This window comes from Nycticebus coucang, chromosome 16 (assembly GCF_027406575.1).
Source record: "Nycticebus coucang isolate mNycCou1 chromosome 16, mNycCou1.pri, whole genome shotgun sequence".
NCBI classification, from domain to species: Eukaryota; Metazoa; Chordata; class Mammalia; order Primates; family Lorisidae; genus Nycticebus; species Nycticebus coucang.
Window position 1 is genome coordinate 39034756 of NC_069795.1, and position 21761 is coordinate 39056516.

General features: G+C 35.0%; 1 protein-coding gene across 3 annotated transcripts in view; it reads left to right on the top strand.

Moving 5' to 3' along the window:
* CADM2 (cell adhesion molecule 2) overlaps positions 1–21761 on the top strand; it is a 1073247-nt gene that overhangs the window by 904091 nt on the left and 147395 nt on the right. For all 3 annotated transcript variants that reach the window (XM_053565552.1, XM_053565553.1, XM_053565554.1), the window contains 2 exons: positions 3608–3760; positions 6690–6827. In XM_053565552.1, the coding sequence (XP_053421527.1) occupies positions 3721–3760; positions 6690–6827 (178 nt within the window). In that variant the 5' untranslated portion in view covers positions 3608–3720. The remainder of the gene's footprint in view (positions 1–3607; positions 3761–6689; positions 6828–21761) is intronic.

A 21761-nucleotide genomic window follows, 5' to 3' on the forward strand; every position in this document is an offset into this window, starting at 1 on the left:
TCATATTATATAGTTTCCAGAAAATAGTCTGACCAGTAGAACATTAAATTTCTTGTGTCAGGATTTTCTGAAAGTTATGAGCACTGTCTCTGTTAGTGAGATTGATTTGTGTCAGGAAGAATCAAATTGAACACAGAAGGTGAGTAATGTGTTTTACACAGTATCATGGCATGAACTCGAGGTTTCCCTTTTGGCATCTCCTTTAAAAAATGAGAAATGGGGCAGCACCTAAAGCTCAAAGGAGTAGGGCACTGGCCCCATATGCCGGAGGTGGTGGGTTCAAACCCAGCTTCGGCCAAAAAAAAAAAACAAAAAAGAGAAATGTGTGATACCTATATATAAATATAAACACATATTAAACATATACTTTTACATGCTTTTTATGTAATAAAAAAATTAGAAAAATTATATTAAATATATTTATATGTGATAAGTATATAGTAATAAATCATAGCTTTGAAAAGTAGTTGATATATCATGAGTTCCAACAGTGAGAAGAATAAATTTTTGTCCCATTGTTTTCCTCTGGCAACTGAATAAAGCATGCAGGAGATAAATCTGCAATATATGTGTGTGTATGTATATATATATATATTTTAATTGTGTGCTATAACCAAATGGGGTTTAGTACAATCATAATCAGACCTATTTTATTTTCATATTCAATAAAATTTTTAAATGCTTGCAAATATATGTCTTCCTACGAAATAAAGAATGATAGCAAAGGGACTGCAATTGTTTAGGTAATTGTTATTTGAGTGTATGAAGGGTTAATTTTATAAGCCATTTAGAATCATGAAAATTTAGAATTTTCCTAAATCTTATATATTTTATGACTGCTCCTTTCATGAAGTATATAGGAAAGGTTGATCTAATTTTAAAATACTCGACCTTTGGGATCTATCTCTTGTGGGGCAAATGGGTACAATTAATTTTAAGACCTGATATCATAAACATGCTCCCTACTCTATCAAATGTGCATTAAATTTTTTTCATTTGTTTTTTTATCGTAGATTTAGATGCAGTTGTAAGAAATTATGCAGAAAGATCTCATGTACCCTTCACCTAAATTACAGCTTATAAAACTATAAAACAGCATTACAAGTAAAAAATTGATGTTGATATGGTCCACTAATCCTATTTGATGTTCACCAGTCTCACACATACTCATTTGTGTGTGCATGTGTGTGTGCACACAGATATGTGTGTTTAGTTCTAGACAATGTTATTACATGTGTAGGTTCATGAGTCTATCACCATAGTCAAGACACAAAATGGCTCCATCTTCCCAAAGAACCAGTGTTCTGTCATTTTAGGGCCACATTCATGTCCCTCCTGGATCCTCTACCCAGGCTATCCCTAACACTTGGCAACCACTACTCTATTCTCCATCTCTATAATTTTGTTATTTCAAAACATTGCAATATATAAATGGATTCCATCTTTATGGAGTTTTTGAATGTATCCCTCTGTGTGCTTTTCATAGTGGTTGTTCTGGTTATTGTAGTGTATATACGTGATTTACATATACTATGTTTATTAGTAGCAGCATTGTACCATTTCAAGTAAAGAAACATTACCTCTACTAGGTCTTTTTGCCTTACCCACTTTTACTTGTCTTAAGTATTTCTTCTGTGTATGTTGAATACTATATCATTTGATATATTTTTTGCTTTAACCATCATATAATTTAGAAAAAATCAGGGGGAGAAGGGTAGTTTATTATATTTAGCCCTCTGTATTTTTTTGTTCTTTCTTCCTCTTGATGCTCCAAGATTTCTTCTTTTACCATTTTTTTCGTTAGAATAACGTTAATTTTTCTTTAAGTCAAGTCAGCTAGAGACAAATGTTCTAGTTTACCTTATTCTAAGGATATATTTATTTTCTCCGATTCCTGAAGGATAGTTTTACTAGATAAGAATTCCTAGTTGACAGTTCTTTTCTTGAAAAATATATCACTCCATCTGGCATCCATGATTTCAAAGAAGAAATCTATTGTCATTTGAATTTGTGTTATCTAATAGCATGTCATTTTCTTGGGTTGCTTTCTAGGTTTTTTCTTTGTCTGTTTTTTATAAGCTTTGGACATATCATGATGTGAACTTTTGTAGATTCTTCCTGTTTGGAGTTTTCTCAGCTTCTTGATTCTGTACATTTCTGTCTTTTGCCATATTGGAAAGTTTGCAAAGGTTATTTCTTTAAATACTCTTTTAGTCTGGCTCCCTTTCTTCTGTTGTGGAATCTAATAGTACAAGTCTTAGATATTTTGTTACTGTTTCTCAGGTCCCTAGGCTCTGATATTTTCTTTCTTTTCTTTTTTTAAAAATTTATTTTCTCTCAGCTGTTCAGATTGTATAAATTCTATTTCTCTGCCCTTAAAGTCACTGATGCTATCCTCTGTCATCTCCACTGCATGCTTTAGCCAATCCAGTGAGTTTTTGTTTCAGATTTCCAGAGTGCGTTAATTGTAGAGAGAGTCCTCCACTGCCAGAGCTGTGTGTGCTCATTGTCTGTAGATGGAGAGCAGAAGTCTCGGGCCTTATGGGGGAGGAGATCACTATTCCTGACCACTTGGTGTCAGTAAGGCTCCTGCTTTATTCTGCTTACAGGTGACCTGGTTTCTCCTGACACTGTTGGAGGGACTCTCATTTGATTTGGGATACAGATGATTCTGCCTAAGACATCTTCCATTGCCAGGTTGTGATTGGAGAAGCCAGGCCTACATCATCTTTTGCTGTTGGTTGACAAGACCCTGTGTTGTTCTTAATCAGTCCTCTTTCCTCTTTTCAGATACTCCTTTAGCTGCTTCTTACTTAATTCCAGATTTTATGACTAGACTTAGCGGAGCACATAATGACGATTTAACTTTTTTCTGTGTGTTTTCCCCAAAATGAGTCGAGAGGGGCATAACTCAGCAATATAATAGGAGCTATTCGGTGAAAACAAGTGTTCTGTGATAGATAAAAGTTATTTGAACAAAAAAATATAGGCAATGCAGCACAGTAGTGGCCCCAACCATTCAGAGCAAATTTAAAAGTCAGATAGCTTAGAGGTGCTTTTTGTCTGAGTGTCAGCTCGGGTTCAAATGAAGTTCAAGTGTCTGTCCTGCGGAGAGCTTTTAATTTGCTAGTATCCTTTGTTGGTATCTGGAGAGGTCTGCAGCATTTATAGTTTTCCAAATTTATCCAGCTACAGAAGTGAAACCATTCTGTTTATAGTTGTTCTTGATGCTGGCCTTCCATGAAAAGACTTTGCAGAAGAAAGCTGCTTTTATCACTGTCAACATCTACCTCAGCCAAAGTATTGCACTAGATGTAATCATTTAATTAGAAAAGTTATTTCTGAGAACATTAAGGAGTGGCACCTAATTATACTTTGATTTTTAAAAATCTGATAAAATATTGCAGTATATTTAAACTTTCCTTTGAACTGTTCCATGAAATAATATTTAGATGTATGACCAAAGAAAATATTTATTGGATTCTGTTAAAAATACGTAGTCTAAAAGTACTGATTGTTTCTGATGTTGTTATTCACGTTTTCATTTCTTTCTTTTTTTTTTTTAGAGACAGAGTCTTAATTTGTCGCATTATTTTTCTTTTTCCAGCTTTGCGGGACAATCGGATCGAGCTGGTTCGTGCTTCCTGGCATGAATTGAGTATCAGCGTCAGTGATGTGTCTCTGTCTGATGAAGGACAGTACACCTGTTCTTTGTTTACCATGCCTGTCAAAACTTCCAAGGCCTATCTTACAGTTCTGGGTAAGTGCAATGAGCTAACATCATGTAGTCACAAAACCAGAGAGATGCATACTGCTACAGCAACACTGAGTCAACCACAAAGATGCATTATGTTGTTCATCTATATATATAAACATAATCCTTTTTCTGCTACATTATAACAAAAGGCATTGTATGATCATTTAGTCACTTTCAATATTTTATAATGGACAGGTCAAGGTACAAAGAAGACTTCTAGAAGGCAATCAGACATTCTCTTGCTCAGCCAGAAATATGCACCTCTATTCTTAACTATTTCGTATCGAATCATCTATGTATTTCGTATGCTCCGATCCTTTTATAAGTGGCAGGATAATGAGCATAATGAGTTCTACTTGTGTACCGTAGTGTTCCCCTGGGTTTTATCATGTTAGTCACCTGACAGGGGCCTTTCCAATTAATTTGAAGCTTTCAAATATGACCCCTTTGTGTGTGTTAATGCCTTTAAATGACCCTGACATTTTCATGTATCCTCTCTCCTTTAAATTTATATTTTCTAGCTTCTAAATGAAGTACATAATGTCACTTGTGCATGCAGCTTGTAACTTCTTTGTGCTTTTATTCTCCAAGTATTGGGCTATTTTCCCAAAGGTTAAAGTGACACAAAAAAGCAATACATTCATAGAGATTCTGAGGAAATAAAGTTGCAGCTCAGAGCTCTCCGAGATGCCACGGACGTCAGTGCCCCAATCAGCTGAAATTGCTGTAGTTCATTGAAACACACCTGTATACTGAACACGTTAGAGGAATTTAAAGATTGATTTTTTCCCCTAGCTTGCTTTGCTTTTTAGATAGATGAAGGCACATGGTGCATTTGAAAGGGCTAACCCACGCTGTTCTTTTGGGTGGGAATAGTAAAGTTAATCCCAGCGATGAATTGCTTTTGTGCATAGGGTATGAAATACGTTTCTTTGCGAGTCTCACTGGGACTATTTTATAAAAATCTTCACAAGTTTGCCATTAAGGACAAAATATAACCACTAAAATGGAGTATTTCAGGATAACAACTGGCTAAGGTTAATGTATTGTTCTGTAGAAAGTGAACTTGAAATTCAAAGACTAGATGACTGCTGAATTCAGTTTATTAAACGGTGACATGACATAGATTTTTAGAAAAAGAAAAAAGAGCAACATGAAGGTAAAGACAAAAAAAAAAACAATAACAACAAAAAATTAGCCACTTAACGGAAGTGTGTGGATTTTGTTTTTCTCTCTTTTAATTTGTATTTGTTTCTCATACGGGTGCTTTCCAACACTGTTACATCTTATTCTTCTCAAACTGAATTAAACAGTAGAAAAAAGAAGGTCCAAATCTGCCATTATTTTTATTATTATTTTATTATTTATTGTTATTATTTTTTTTTGCAACCGAGTCTTACTATGTCACCCTCAGTAGAGTGCTGTGGCATCACAGCTCACAACAATTCAAACTCTTGGGCTTAAGCGATTCTCTTGCCTCAACTTCTCAAGTAGCTGGGACTACAAGCGCCCACCACAACATCTGGCTACTTTTTGTTGTAGTTGTCATTGTTGTTTAACAGGCCTGGCCAGGTTCGAACCTGCCAGCTCCAGTGTATGTGGCCAGTGTCCTAGCCACTGACCTACAAGTGCCAAGCCAAAAATTTGCCATTATTGTAGAATGATTTTTTTTAAAGATGCAATAAACCTCTATCAAAGAAACTGGATATTATTACTGAGGAAATAATAAAACTGTGATTTAACTAATTAGTTGTCTGCTTATTCATGATGATTTAGACTAGCAAAGGTAATAGTGGTAGCATTAAAAATATACACAAAAATACAATTGCATTCCTGACACAAACAATATCAAGAGACATTTTCTAAATTAGAAGAATCAGAAAAGTCAGGATACTTGTGATTTTTTTTTTTTTTTTTGTAGAGACAGAGTCTCACTGTACTGCCCTCGGGTAGAGTGCCGTGGCATCACACGGCTCACAGCAACCTCTAACTCTTGGGCTTCCGCGATTCTCTTGCCTCAGCCTCCCAAGCAGCTGGGATTACAGGCGCCCGCCACAACGCCCGGCTATTTTTTTGTTGCAGTTCAGCCAGCGCTGGGCTTGAACCTGCCACCCTAGGCATATGGGGCCGGTGCCCTACTCATTGAGCCACAGGCGCCGCCCAATACTTATAATTATTGATGAATCTCTATTCCAAAATTCATTTTCTTAAACATAGTAAACATAGAGAATAATAATAATATTCTTTTTAAGCATGAGGAATTATGAAATCAGGAAAGGAAGGTGCTAAAGTTATATCATAATTTAATCAGTAGAGAGATATGTGTTTTATGAATTTTTTTCTTCAATGCAATCTACCTTCTTAAATCCTTACAACATTAAATTTTAAGAAATACTGAATGGGCTCGGCGCCTGTGGCTCAAGCAGCTAAGGTGCCAGCCACAGACACCTGAGCTGGCGGGTTCAAATCCAGCCCTGGCCCGCCAAACAATGACGGCTGCAACCAAAAAATAGCCAGGTGTTGTGGTGGGTGCCTGTTAGTCCAAGCTACTTGGGAGGTGGAGGCAGGAGAATCACTTGAGCCCAGGAGTTAGGATGCCAGGGCACTCTACCCAGGGCAAAAGGTTGAGGCTCTGTCTCAAAAAAAAAAAAAAAAGAAAAAGAAAAGAAGAAAAGTAAAGAAATACTGAATGGTTGGTATTCAGAGTATTTTTGCAATTTAATCTTACAAACTCCTTGGACTTATATGCATTTTAAATGCTTTCTGTCAGCTGTAGGTGAACATGTGCACGTGCATGCATTAATATGTGCACATCTGTCTGTGTGTGTACATGTGTGCGTGCATACTGTCACATACATGTGACACGCATACTCAAAAGAACAAATTGGCCCTAAAGATTGATACTCACTTCATTCATTTGCTTAAATTTCAGGTGTTCCCGAGAAGCCTCAAATTAGTGGATTTTCATCACCAGTTATGGAGGGAGACTTGATGCAGCTGACTTGTAAAACATCTGGTAGTAAACCTGCAGCTGATATAAGGTGGTTCAAAAATGACAAAGAGATCAAAGGTAAAGTGTAGAAAACGTTCCCCAGATTAAAACTAATGTGCTGAAACCAGCAGAATGTGTTAGGAAAAAGGCATTTTACGTATTTTTTCAAACCACACTATTGCTTTCTGATTCAGTGTAATGTGACCCAGAGTTAGCTAGTTCCTGTTAGGTGATTTTACAAAGTACATGTATATGTAATCTTGGTGTGCATCATTTTCCTCTTAGGTAAAACACGCATAAAGATAATATGTACCTCATGGGAAAGTTTGGGGGAGAAATAAGTTAATATATGAAACAACACATAGATGAAGGCTTCACGGTGGTCAGCACGTGTGTTAGATGTTCATTTCAGAGCTCACATGCAGTGTATAGGTTACAGACAGAAAAATTGCATGAATTCATTTCTTCAACGTCTTGGTTTCTGGAATAACAAATTCTTGAGAATATAAATAGCCAAACATCAATAAATTTGATTGCTAATAAATTTCACAGAAAGCAAAAAAGTACGCTTGCCTCAGTAAAAATGCGTATTAATTAATTTAAATACTCCACAGGCCTATATTTTTTCTCTCTCACACACACACATTCACAAACATCTTCACACACTCACACATACTTTCCTTTAAAGTGAAAATGAGCTTATGTGGAGATAGCTTGTATGATTATTGGGTTTTCTTTTAACCCCTTATACAGATGTCTTGGATCTGATATCACATACACATTGATACTCACGTATGAGAATTGGTTATGTTAATTGGTAAAATCTTTCCTGTGACATAGTAATATGTATTCTTCTCAACATTATTTTCTAGGAAACAAGTATGAAAACCATTTCGATTATTTTAACTTGTAATATGTGTACTACTACCACAAGTTCAGGAGATAGGGCTGCCTATATTGCTAAAAGGTTACAAGTTTATAATCCATACAATTATTTTATCTATTTTCTATTTTAATTACTCCATTTATGTATATTTTTGCCAAAGGCCTTATGTATAATTTAAGCCTAATCACTGCCTTTGTCTTAGAACTTCTAATGCATATATTTCATTGGATCAAGTTTTGTGAAATACACATCTCAAGATACAAAGGTGGACATTTTACTATGTGAAATTAAACTTTCAAGCTACTATGTAACCTGATTCTGGGTTCTGTCAAGGCTTAATGACCTCCATTCTATTCTGTTACTAGGATGTGTTTGTTTAGGCACTTCTGGGCCTGGTTGGCCTCTACTTAGCATTTCTGATGGCAATCCTTAAGCTTAGAATAAGTTTAAATTATGCTTTGGGTAGGCTGTATGAATTCTCTAGGCAGTGCATTATTATACATCATATACGTCCTTTGGAGGGAAGGCCTTGGCAGTGAATGATTATGCATCACGTATGTCCTTTTGCGTGAAGGTCTTGGTTTCTGACGGGATGTTCTTCTCAAATACTCTTCTTCAATGAATTACATTATTAGCATGTTTCTCTTCCTTACTTCTGACAAACTTACTTAATTACTTAGACAGTCAGTTGTCAAATTTATTAGTATTTTATTTGTGCTCCAAGTATTTATCTCTCTGATAGCTTCAGGGAGTATACAGACTTAACATATGTAGTCTTAACTACTTCATTAACACTGATGGATTGCTTTTAACACTGCATCTTCACAAGAAACCCATCATGTTCTCAAACTTTTTATATAAGAACATAATTTTTGACTAATTTGGCCTGTTTCTATGAATGCCAAACAGTTATGATCAAATATTGGTGAGAGAGGAGGAAGATTTTTGTTCATATGTAGAAACAAGACAAGTTTAATCTTGAAGACACCATAGTTTAAAATTACCTGAATCCATACAGAATCAGTGTATGGTTCTTTTCTGCACAGAGATATTGTGAAGCTTCCTTTCCCCCCTATATTCTTCAATGCATAGCCATTGAAAGAGCATTTATTGTCTGTACACTTGCCCTGATGTATTTACAGCTCTTTTGTTTATGAGAGTCTTGGATATTTATATAGTTTATCTCCCTAAGTATGGTAAGGTGGCAAGCTTCCTGAGTGTGTAAAGCTTATTTTTATAAGTGTGCATGTAGATACAGTTACATAAATACTACTGAACAGAATGAGCATTCATTATGCTTGCTGTCCTCTGGATATGCTAAGTGAAATTTCCCTCTACAGTATCTATAGCAGACACTCCTCTCTGAAAGCAGTTCTCTGCCTTATCTTTCACTGTCATTTCAGTGATGAAAATTTGACTTGCTATTACCCTTTAACTGTTTTTACAATAATATCACTTGACACTTTTTAAAAAGACAATCCCTTGTGAAAAGCAAATGGAATAGATAGGCTAATCAAATCCAATTCAATTCAATTCAATATAAAATTGTTAAAATTCTTTTCAATTTCCTGGTATTCTATGATGCATGAGTAAAGATCCCAATGAAGAAACCCAGAACCTTGACCTTGAGATGTGTAAGATGTCTTTCGCTTAAGAAACAAGTTATGAAGCATACTTTCCTGTGAAGAGAAATGTCCCTATAAATATTTATCTTTCTTCTATCATTACCTAACATATTAATTTTATTTCCAAGTTCCTGGGTAAAAATTACTTGAAAGTAGCAGTTGATCACATTTTCTTGGCTAGGATTGTCTGTACACTTGCACACATCTGTTTATCCCGAATTATAGAACAGTGTTCTCAAACTGTAGCAGGCAACATCATCACATGGAATGCTTATTAAATCCCAGATTTAGAGCCTTAATCCCAAATTAGGTCTGAGTTGAGGAGAGCTAGGGTGTAACCTGAAAATGTGTTGTATTAAATGTCGAGTGATGATGATGTTTCTGTTCGGGGACCACAATGGCATAAAGAATATGAAATGTAGAACATTAGTAATCTTTGTGGAGATCCTGCTTCTGTCTCTGATCTTTAATTTTCTCATTAGCTACATAAAGATAATAATGCTTGCCTCAAAGTACTGTTTCAAGGATTCCATATAAAACGATATTCATGAAGTGTTTTTAGAGTACAAGAAATTACTGAATGCATTTTAGATATGTCGTAGCATAATTGTCATTATTTTTACTATATTCAGAAACTGTGATTGATGAGTTCTACCAATCCCTGAATTCATCCTAGAAATATAAACAAATAGTACAAACATATTCTTATAAGGCATTCTCATTTAGGGGATGGACATTAAAAACATGAGGTTTAACAAGTACAAATTAGCTGCAGTTTTGTGCAAAACAAGCAGACATCAGCCCTACTCTTGGGAGGGGTGAAGGCTCAGCAGTTCATCTGATGAATGCAGCGTCTAGTCAGTATCTGTCCATTCAATGAGTGTGGATTAAAAATAGGTAGGAGGACATTCTGAAGGGAAACACTTCATTTATCTCTGCAGAATAACATGTATTTGAAATAACTATTAAAATTTAATTAAATTTTATGTACGATGTAGGCATGAGAATTAAATAAGGAGTCTGGGTTCAGATATGTCATAGAAGATCTTTTATTCCAGATTAAGCAGTCTGAAATGTATTCTTCAGGCAATGGTGAGCCATTTGTTTCCCCCAGGAAGCTTTAAGCAGTGGAATGAAACAATCATAATTTCATTCAACTGTGTTTCGTTTTGTTTTGTCTTATTTTTTTCATTCTGTGCATCTTATTCAGAAATCCCTTTGGTGCTTCTGGCCGGCTCTGCTTCTAAAACCACATGTGGTTTTGGTGCAGCCTTTAATCTTCTGCATAGCTAGGAAGGCTGCCATTTAGTGCGAGAAAAGATATGTCTTGCCTTCCTAAATCAATCAGCTCTCTGAGAGCTTATACTTAACATTAATTTTTCCCTATGTATAAGTATAGTTATTTGCAGTGTGAACATTTACATTTATAAAATCTTGAGATTTTATTTTGCAGTGAATTTGCTTTTACATTAACGTTAGGAAGAATTCCCTGATAACGCACAATGACACCTAGTCTTATATAACCTCTTCACTTTGAATGTAGAAATTGTGAATATGATCTAATATAACTGCCTTGAATATGTTACCTTATATTGCAAAAAGGATTTTGTGGGTAAAACAGCGACGAACTTTTGAGTTCCTTAAAGGGACATTATCAAAAGTGGCCCTGATACAATGAGGTGAAGTCTTTATAAAAGGAGAATAAATCAGAGAGACATTCTTTTACTGGTCTGGAAGAAAACAAACAGCTATGTGGTGAACTGTTTATGGTGGCCATGTGGCACAGAATGGGGAGTGACTTCTAGGAACTGAAAACAGTCCCTCAGTGACAGCTAGTGAGAACATGGGGGGCTAAGATACATAGCCTCAAATAAATCAATTTGCTAAACAAACCAGTTAACTTGAAGGGGACCCTAAAACAGATGGAAACTGTAACCCCAGCCAACACCTTGATTTAGCCTAGTGATACTGAGCAGAAGATCAGACTAAGCCCCACCTGGATTCCCAATCCATAGAAACTATGATATAATAAATACATGTGACTTTAAGTCACTAAAATGATGATAATTTGTTTTTTTCCCCAAGAAGCTTTAGATAGTAGAATGAGACAATCATTCTTTGAGAAATAAAAGCAAACTGAGCTGTAGAGAAGCAGAATAATTTCTCAGAGTCACACATCTGGCAAAGACTCGCCTAGAATATTCCAATTCTAAGACCCAGTGCCTGAACTGGAGAAGTCTGAAGACTAGCAGAGTAGTTACGAGGCAACAGAGCATGAGTTATTGAGGCCCTGAACTAATGGGTGACAAAGAAATCTTACAAAATGATGGATATGAAAGAGAAGATAACTTTAAACTGAATTTGATGAGTAACCCTGAAAGAAGGGGCAAGAACAAGGCTCAAAGACTATGCAATCTGGGTACCTGAAAGTGATGTGGATGATGAATATTTGCTCATTGGGGAAAGTAGCATTAGGAGAAAGTAATTCAGACACAAATGATAATACGTTTATTCTTTAAAACATTGAGGTTGAAGCAATTATATGCAGTCTAAGGGCCATGCTTATGGCAGGCTTTTAAAGTTAGGTGACTTGTAACTGGGAAAGAGATTTTTACCATACCAAGCTCTATCATTCCACATTTTTTTTTGCAGTTTTAGCCAGGGCTGGGTTTGAACCCGCCACCTCTGACAGATAGGGCCAGCACCCTACTCCTTTGAGCCATAGGTGCCGCCCTCTCTATCATTCCATAGTAAGGGAAATTCTAAGTTTTAGGTTTTTAAAATAGTCATTGCTCTTCATGTGTACAGTATACTTCCCACAGAACTTCTTTCAGTATGTACTCTCTACTCTGAGAAATATGCTTTGTGTTATAGTAACCTGTAAATACATCAAAGCTTGACAAGTATCATTTTCTTATTACACACCATGTGTTTCAAAATGCTTGACCATTGAGTTGAGTTAACGTTAGCTATGATTCCCTGTGTGAACAGGTTTTTGCCATACACTTTATCGTCAAAGAGTGCACCACTAATTTTCGAGTTGACTACATATAGCATAGTTTTAGTGTAAGCTACTTAGTAAATAAGTTTTAAACACTCAGAAAGAAGGAAATGAGTTTCTGAATGCTGTATTTTTCAAAAGGTGACTATAGACCACTTGGATTAGAATCACCTTAGTGATAGTTTAAAAAATACAAATTCTTAGTCTCAAAGCAAATTTATGAATCAGCATTCCTGGTATTAGGCCTACAAATTCAAATATTTCTCAAATACCTCTGATAATCTTTATCCTGAATGAACTTTCAGAATCCATAGGATAAGAGACTAGTAAGCAAAGTATTAATACATGAGTATTTTAGAAAGGAAAAGAATTCCTAAATTACTAAGTTTACAAAATGACTTTTAACATTCATTGTACCTTACAGATCTGTTCTTAAAAATTTTGTAAAATTGAATTAAAATGTCCTGTACTGTTATAATGTTTCTGAGAATTACAACAGAAATTACTTTAACCTTCATCTTAGCAATGTTCGTCAGCTATATAATTCTCTGCCTGTCACGTCTCCTCCCCCCACCTCCTCCCTTCCTTGCTCGCTTCTTTCCTTTCTTTTTTGTTTTTCTTTTTGTGTTGAAGTATGTGGAATCTGCTTCGAGAAGTGGTAGATTTTATATTTAATTTATATATTCAATTTGGTGTTACCAAGCAAGTTTTAGCCTGATGACTCATTTAATGTCAGTTGTAAAAAACCTTAATTTGAGTGAGCAAAACATTAACAATAAATTGGAGATTGTGAATTCTCTGACGTAAATATGAAAGAAAATAAAAAGGAGAGATGTTTCCTCTGATCTTTGATCTTGGACTAGCTGTTTCTTCTTCTGTTTTCTCTCATGAACTAGCTTCCCTATGGTGTAACTTGGTCTCAGGGAGCCACCAGTGCCTTCTTATTTGTTTTCCCTCAAAATCTCCATGTTTTCTAGATGCCTCTAGTCTGAATATTTCCAAACTCTGTTCCAAATGGTTGTTTTCCTTAGCTAGACTTTCAGAACACTCTCATATTATGGCTTGGCTCTTCCCTACACAAAATCTTTGTGCCACGTCTCTTGAGCTTGGGGCATGGCCTGATGCTCTTCACCATGACTTCCTGCTTCACAAGCAGAGTTTGGAGCAAAAGTGGTACTTGATGGTCTTCTTGGCTTGTCTCTTCTGGCTTTAAACCTCTGCTCAACAAGAGCTATTGGGTCATCCCCTATTCATGCAATATGGGTCAGCATTGGCAGAGGAAAAGAGCCCCCATGTTCAACCCCACTGCCAGGAATTTAATCTGTGCAACCAAGAGGAAGAATGAGTGGAAAAAGAAATGCTGAAAGGCTGCCCCTCCTGGAAAATGAATGTAGCCCTTGATTGAAGGAATAGGGATCCATCTTCTTCTTAGCCATGTTCACCCTGGGTCCAGTTTCCCTCATACCGAATGGGGTGGAGGGAGCGAGTCATGCCACATACTCCATTTCTGCTTACTAAAATTTAATAGATTTTCTTTAATAATTGCTTCTTTATTTGCTGTATGCCCTTACCACATATTTAAGCTTTTTCAGAAGGCTTAAATATATATTTATGTGTATATGTTTATCTACTTTTCACTAGTGATGGTTGTTTTTCTCACAAAAGGTTCTACAGAGCCACTTATGCTAATGTTGCAGATACCTTACCCTGAGTTCTTTTTCAGAATTATGTATTTTTATAATATTGGCTTATGGATTGTTCTATTATCATTTTGAAGTATCTCCCTCTATTTTTCTTACTTATCCTCTGTCTCTCATTTCTTGCTATTATTTCATACAAGAAACCTAATTTTTCTTTGGAATCATTTTACAATCAAGATTTCTTAAATTTTTGCCTCTATAGGAGATGAAACTACTTCATAATTTCCCTTTACCTTGTAAATATAGGCAACTTTACTTGCTTTCCTTTTTTTCTTTATGTACTTTATATGGAAAGAATTGTATATAAATTAAAAAGATGTTCATAGTTTGATATATTTTTAACCTAGTCACTTTTAAAGTTAGGCTTTTTACTTTAATGATATTGCCAATCTCTTTTTATCCCTTTTAATATATAGTGAAATATGTCTGAACTCCCATCATCAGGAAATTCTGATAAATGTGACTCTAATCTCATTGGCTGGCACTATGAATTTTCATGGCTATGGAAAATAGTGAAGAAGAAACCAAAAGATGGAGTGAAACAAAAAATGACAGTCCACAGTAGTCAAGACAAATAGGGGGAAAATAGAGCAAAACAACAGAACTGTATACGTGAAGATTATTTACTTTATATTTAGTCTGCCTTATACTCAATCTTTGGTCATCTACCTCTAGTTTTTTTGCCCTTTCCAATATAAATACTGATAAAATTATTTTTACAAAAATCTACTACAAAAAAAAAAAATCAGTAGCAAAGTGACAGCTGTCCACAAATAGGACACATTTACCCAAAATGAACCTGCTTACGAGAAGGGAAAAATGCTTTGCTTAACTATGCCCATTAATTTAATTCATTTAAAACATATAATTGGTGGGACCACACCGACAGTGCATCTTACAAGGGTACATGTTAAATTTACTAAATGTAGAATACAAATGTCTTAACACAATATCTAAGAAAATGTTGTGAAGGCTATGTTAACCAGTTTGATGAAAATATTTCAAATTGTATATAAAACCAGCACATTGTACCCCATGATTGCATTAATGTACGCAGGTATAATTTAATTAAAAAAAAAAAAAAGAAAAATCAACAACAACGAAAAAGAATCTATGATATTCTAGACACTGTCCTAGATGTTGGATATGAAAATTATACAGAAATACAAAATTAGAAATGCCTATAGAGGAAATAAAGGAAAGAAATAAGAAGGAAGAGGGAGAATAAAAAATTATAATAATCCATGTGAAGGAAAGAGAGAAATGAAGTTGAAATTTCAGTTTAACCTTTATTTTATGAATACCTGAATTATATTTAATCCTGTGAATACTTCTGTGTGGTAATTGCAATTTAAATGTTGTGTTCTATTCAGAAAACAAGGTAACCTGTTGAAAAATAATCAACAAACTGGCAGTAGGTGACACATAGTAGAAACTTTATAACGTATTTAGAAAGCTATTGTGTTTACAACAGTTTTACTGATGCAAACAGTTTCTTTTCACAGTAGTAGATGGGGGCAGGTTGATTTTCTTAAATGGAATGAATGTTACAGGAATCCATAAAATAAATTGTTTGATTATTAGAAAATCGCATCATCATAGATGTTACAAGAAGTCACACTTCCCTGCTGTTTATAGAGTTTGCTCAAACACATACTTTATTTTTTTATAATGCATTATGGTATATATGGACTTAAATTTTTATACTATATTTTATCATTTATTGTACGTGCAATAAATAAAACATCATTTTTAATATAGTTGAAGGACATTCTAATATAGACAAATATATTGCTCTGCTTGAGGCATCAAGTTTAGAATCAGGTAATTACATATATAACTATATATACTTTTGTGCTTATCACCTCGGAGATTAGGAAGTCAGGTCTTTAGGTTTAATTGGTTTAATCATGCCAAACTGGGGTCACATATTACAAAACATAACACTCTATGGGCAAAGAATATCTAGAAAAGAACTTATGTAGAGGAAGAATTTCCTGGTAAGGAGAAAAGCTCCATTATGGGGCACATAAATTCAAATTTGTCAAGTATAGAAACTTTAGAAGACTAAAAATTTATTTTTACATTTAGAGAAAACTTGTACATATTTTTGTTATTTAGAATAAAAAAATTATTTTGGAAGTTTTATGTAGTTCCGAAAAAAATATTGTGATCTGGAAATGGACTTGAAAAAGGATACTATTTCTTCCCATACCTACCTCTTTAGAAGTTTTTTACTTATAAATAGTTGGGAGAATGTAAACTTAGTCCAAAGTGTCCAAGATAAATTCTACACATTATGCAAAATGTGCCATCATAGCTCATGAACAAACTATGTAAATCAAGAAAGAAAGAAAGAACTGATAAATATTGTTTTTTAACTCATTTTCTTATTTATGCAGAAATGATAAAAGATTTACATTGCTGCTGATTATTCAAAAAACGTAACTAAAATCAAGAAAATTATCTTGAAGACAAGATAATCTCTTTCCTAGGTTATCACAACAAATTCTTTTTTTTTTTTTTTTTTTTTGTAGAGACAGAGTCTCACTTTATGGCCCTCAGTAGAGTACCGTGGCTTCACACAGCAACCTCCAACTCCTGGGCTTAAGCGATTCTCTTGCCTCAGCCTCCCGAGTAGCTGGGACTACAGGCGCCCACCACAACGCCCGGCTATTTTTTGGTTGCAGTTTGGCGGGGGCCGGGTTTGAACCCGCCACCCTCGGTATATGGGGCCGGTGTCCTACTGACTGAGCCACAGGCACCACCCATCACGACAAATTCTTAACTAATCTCCTGAGTAGTCATTTTTCTATCCACCATACCCCCATTTGAAAGAGATTTTCAAAGGAGTGAGGATAAGTGGGGACACCTGATATTATTAATATTTAGGTCATTTTTTGTAGTCTTTTTAGAAAAAAAAGAATATTTTTACATATCTCTCCCTTAGCAAACTTGGATTTATTTCCATATTTAACTCTTTATGTGTGAAATCTAGAATGATATTTAATACATGACAAGAACTTAAGGTTTCTATGCATAGAATTAATGAAACACTTGAGATAAAGTGGTCTCAGACTTTATCTTAATTTATATTTTATTTTTTTATTTTTTATTAAATCATAAAGACATAGATCATGTATACATTAATGTATTTATGGGGTACAATGTGCTGATTTCATATAGAATTAGGAATGCTTATATCAGTCTGGTTAATATATACCTCATCTCATTTACTTAGTTATTCTGTTAAGACATTTATAGTCTATACTAATAGATCCAACATGTACCCTTGCATTATGCAACATAGGTGTGATCCCACCATTTTCCCTCCCTTGATCTGAACTCTCCCTCCCCTGCCATTTCTCCCCTCCTCCCTTCTTCATCCTGGGCCATAGTTGTGATCTATTCTTCCCATGAAAGTGCGAGTGATTGTAAATTGGCTTAATAATAGTACTGAGTGCATTGGATATTTTTTCTTCCATTCTTGAGACACTTTACTAAGTAGGATATGTTCCAGCTCCATCCATGTAAACATAACAGAGGTAAAGTCTCCATCTTTTTAAGGCTGCATAGTATTCCACAGTATACATATACCAGAATTTATTAACCCATTCATGGGTCAATGGGTGCTTGATCTTCTTCCATGACTTGGCTATTGTGAATTGAGCTGCAATAAATAATCTGGTACAAATATCTTTGTTATAAAGTGATTTTTGGTCTTTGGGATATACGCTTAGTAGAGGGATTGCAGGATCAAATGGCAGGTCTACTTTTAGATCCTTGAGTATTGTCCATACTTTTTTTCCAAAAGGGACGTATTAGCTTGCACTCCCACAGTGTAGAAGTGTTCCCTTTTCTCCACATCCATGCCAACACCTGTAGTTTTGGGATTTTGTTATGTGAGCCACTCTTACGGGAGTTAGATGATATCTCAAAGTGGTTTTGAATTGCATTTCTCTGATGATTAAAGATGATGAGCATTTTCTCATGTGTCTGTAGGCCATGCATTTGTCTTCTTCAGAGAAGCTTCTGTTCAAGTCCCTTGCCCACAATGAAATGAGATCACTTGTTTTTATCTTGTTAATAAGTTCGAGTTCTCTGTGGATTCTGGTTATCAAACCTTTGTCAGAAGCATAACCTGCAAATATCCTCCCCCATTCTGAGGGCTGTCTGTTTGCTTTACTTACTGTGTTCTTGGCTGTGCAGAAGCTTTTTAATTTGATCAGATCCCAGTAATGTGTTTTTGGTGTTGCTTCAATTGTCTGGGGGGTCCTCCTCATAAAGTATTCTCTCAGGCTGATTTCTTCAAGTGTTTCTCCTGCACTCTCTCCAAGAATCTTAATAGTTTCATGTCTTGAGTTTAAATCTTTTATCCAGTGAGAGTCTATCTTAGTTAATGGTGAAAGGTGTAGGTCCAGTTTCAGTCTTCTATAGGTCGCCAGCCAGTTCACCTAGCACCATTTGTTAAATAGAGAATCTTTTCCCCACTGAATGTTTTTAATTGGCTTATCCAAGATCAAATAACAGTAAGTAGCTGGATTCATCTCTTGGTTCTCTATTCTGTTCCACACATCTACCTCTCTGTTTTTGTGCCAGTACTATACAGTTTTGATCACTATCAATTTATAGTATAATCTGAGGTCTGATAGCATGTTTCCTCCTGCTTTGTTTTTATTTCTGAGTAACGTCTTGGCTATTCAAGGTTTTTTTTCTGGTTCCATATAAAATGAAGTACTATTTTTTCCACATCTTTAAAGTATGACGGTGGTGCTTTGATAGGGATTGCATTAAATCTGTAGATTGCTTTTGGTAATATGGACATTTTAACAATGTTGATTCTTCCCAGCCATGAGCATGGTATGTTTTTTGATTTGTTAACATCTTCAGCTATTTCTTTTCTCAGAGTTTCATAATTCTCTTTATAGATCTTTCACATCCTTTGTTAGGCAAATTCCCAGATATTTCATCTTCTTTGGCACAACTATAAAGGGAATAGAGTCCTTGACTGTTTTCTTGCCTTGACTATTATTGGTATATATAGAAGCTACTTGTTTTTGAGTATTGATTTTGTATCCTGAGACGCTACTGTATACTTGATTGCTTCTAAGAGTTTTGTGGTTGAGTCCCTGTGGTTTTCCAGGTATAAAATCATATCATCTGTGAAAAGTGAAAGTTTGATCTCCTCTGACCTATTTGTATACTCTTGATCTCCTTCTCCTGCCTGATAGCGATGGCTAAGACTTCTATTGCCTGGTTCCTGATCTGAGTGGAAATGTTTTCAATTTTACTCCATTCAATATGATGTTGGCTGTGGGTTTGCTGTAGATAGCCTCTATCAGTTTAAGAAAAGTCCCTTATATACCTATTTTCTTAAGTGTTCTGATAATGAAAGGATATTGGATATTGTCAAAAGCTTTTTCTGCATCTATTGAGATAATCATATGATCTTTGTATTTTAGTTTGTTTATGTGATGTATTATATTTATAGATTTATGTATATTAAACCAACCTTGAGACCCTGGGTTTATCTTAATATTTTTAAAGGAATTAACTCTCTTTTCTTCTGGATGATCTCCTAGACTTGGCAACCCAGTTCTTGGGCACAGAAACCTAAATAGAGATTTAAAGACATAAGGAATTAATGAATCACTTGACAGAAAATGAACTATGGCTTTAACTAACTACTTGTCAATGAAGATGAGTCTCTTCCTTACTCATTATTTTAGATTGAGCAACACTGTTCTTAGCATCATTCAAAGGTACTAAATCCTAACAGACATTCAAAAGTTGCTCCTGTGCCATCAAGTAGTATTTGACCTTGTTCCTGCGATTTTGAAAGAAATAGAAATGATTTATAACTTATTTTTCTTCCAAAGGATTTGCAGAGTTACAGAAAACACAGAAAAATCATCACTTTTTATGTTAGTTAATCTGGTCTTTCTGTACCTCTGCAGATGTAGGAAAATAAGATAAAATCTATAGTAAGATTAGTAAGCAAGTTCTTTTCATAAATCTGTTCACATTTATCAATAGCACCTCACAACCTTTTATTAGTACTTCTTAGCTACTACAAAGAAAGAAATATGTAAATAATCAGGTCCACGAAGCTGCTGTGTAAGAGGTCTAAAATTTCCTGGAACTGAGTGTAGAGAGAGAAATTTTCTTTCTAAGTCCACTTGTTTTAAACTATGTATATGAGGAGGAACAATAAAGTTCAGTAATTCATCTTAGAAAAAACAAGCTACACACTTCATTGTGAACATCACTACAGTCACCTTCAAAGTACTCCCCTGGGCCTTCTGGTCACCTTAGTAATATTCAGCATGCAGCACTTTTTCAGGAATAAGTTCCCAAACTTAATTGTCAGGCCTTATACAATTACAGCTTTAATGGCCATTCCAGAAAAAAGTCCCAAAGTTGCTTTGAAGGGTAGACGAGGCACTGGCGTCAGTGCGTAGCTTCCCAAGGGGGATACTTCAAAGGTGACTGTGGTGATACTCAGCAAGGAATGATGTAGCACTTTTTTAAGAATGAGTTTGTAAACTTAATTGTCTGACTTCATATGTACTGAATGAATATAGACAAACCTAGGGCATATATAACATGATTTAAACAGCTAGTTCTTATAGCACCTCTAAATGTAGACCTGTAAAATAACATTTAAGAGAAGTTTCATAAAAAGTGTTCTTGTCTGGATAAATTGAAAGAGAGATTTTAAAATATTTAGATAAATGATGTGCCTCCCCTTCATCAACCCTCCATAAACATTATTGCTCTCATCTGACCTTTTGAGATCTATTAAAAAGAATCAAGTTTCATTACTATTCATTGCCATGTGGGATAGTTATTCTGTGTTGCAAAGTAACAGTGGGGCCATACCAGGACTATGCCTGCAACTCTCTTATAAAAGCTGAATATTCCGAGAAGGATTTTAAGATGCACAAACCCTTTTACATTGGCATTTTATGGAGGACTGCTCATAGGAAAGAAAGAGATTTGCCTCAAGAATTTGTTACAAAGTCTTCTCTGGTACAAAAATGAATGTAGTTGCCACACTTTAAAAATCCTAATAAGACATGACCTTTCTATGTTTGGTCTGGAGAAAGTTGAAAACAAACATAAAACGAAAACCTTTGTTAAAACTTTAAAGAACAATTTTTTTTTTTTGGAAATACTTTTTAACACATCTATAAGAAAGAATAACACAAGTATTGATGTTTGCTCCTAGCAAATTGGTTTTAAAATAAAGTTTTCTAAGTTCCTGAATGAATTAGCCATATACTCACTTTACATCAATTAAGAAAAAATGATGCTAGAGTTTCTTATCTTCTAAAAATTATGTGTTTAGTTCTAGAAAATTGTATCTATAGAACTGTTAGGCAGTAATTACACATGTGTAATTCTCCAATAAGGTTTCTCCTAATTTTTGACAATAAAGCCAAATCTCATGTAATGTTCACATTTTCTGTGCCCTATGACACGGGGGTATGTATTCTGCCCACTGGCAATGGCGTCAAAGTAACACTAACGACAGCTATGTGGATTCAGTATAAATTCCCCTATTTCTCCAGCTGAAATTTCCATCTTGTTTATCAGAAATCACCGTTACAAACCCTGACACTGAAACAGTAATAAAATTCATGTTTAATATATACATAAATATCTGGAGCACACTGAGACCCTGCTGCTTTTGCTCATAACCAGAGAATTCAAGGCCCAAATAAAAGAAGTCACATCATATCCTATATAATTCCTAAGAGCTTTGTCCTAATGATGAGAAAGTATGGCACTTTCAGT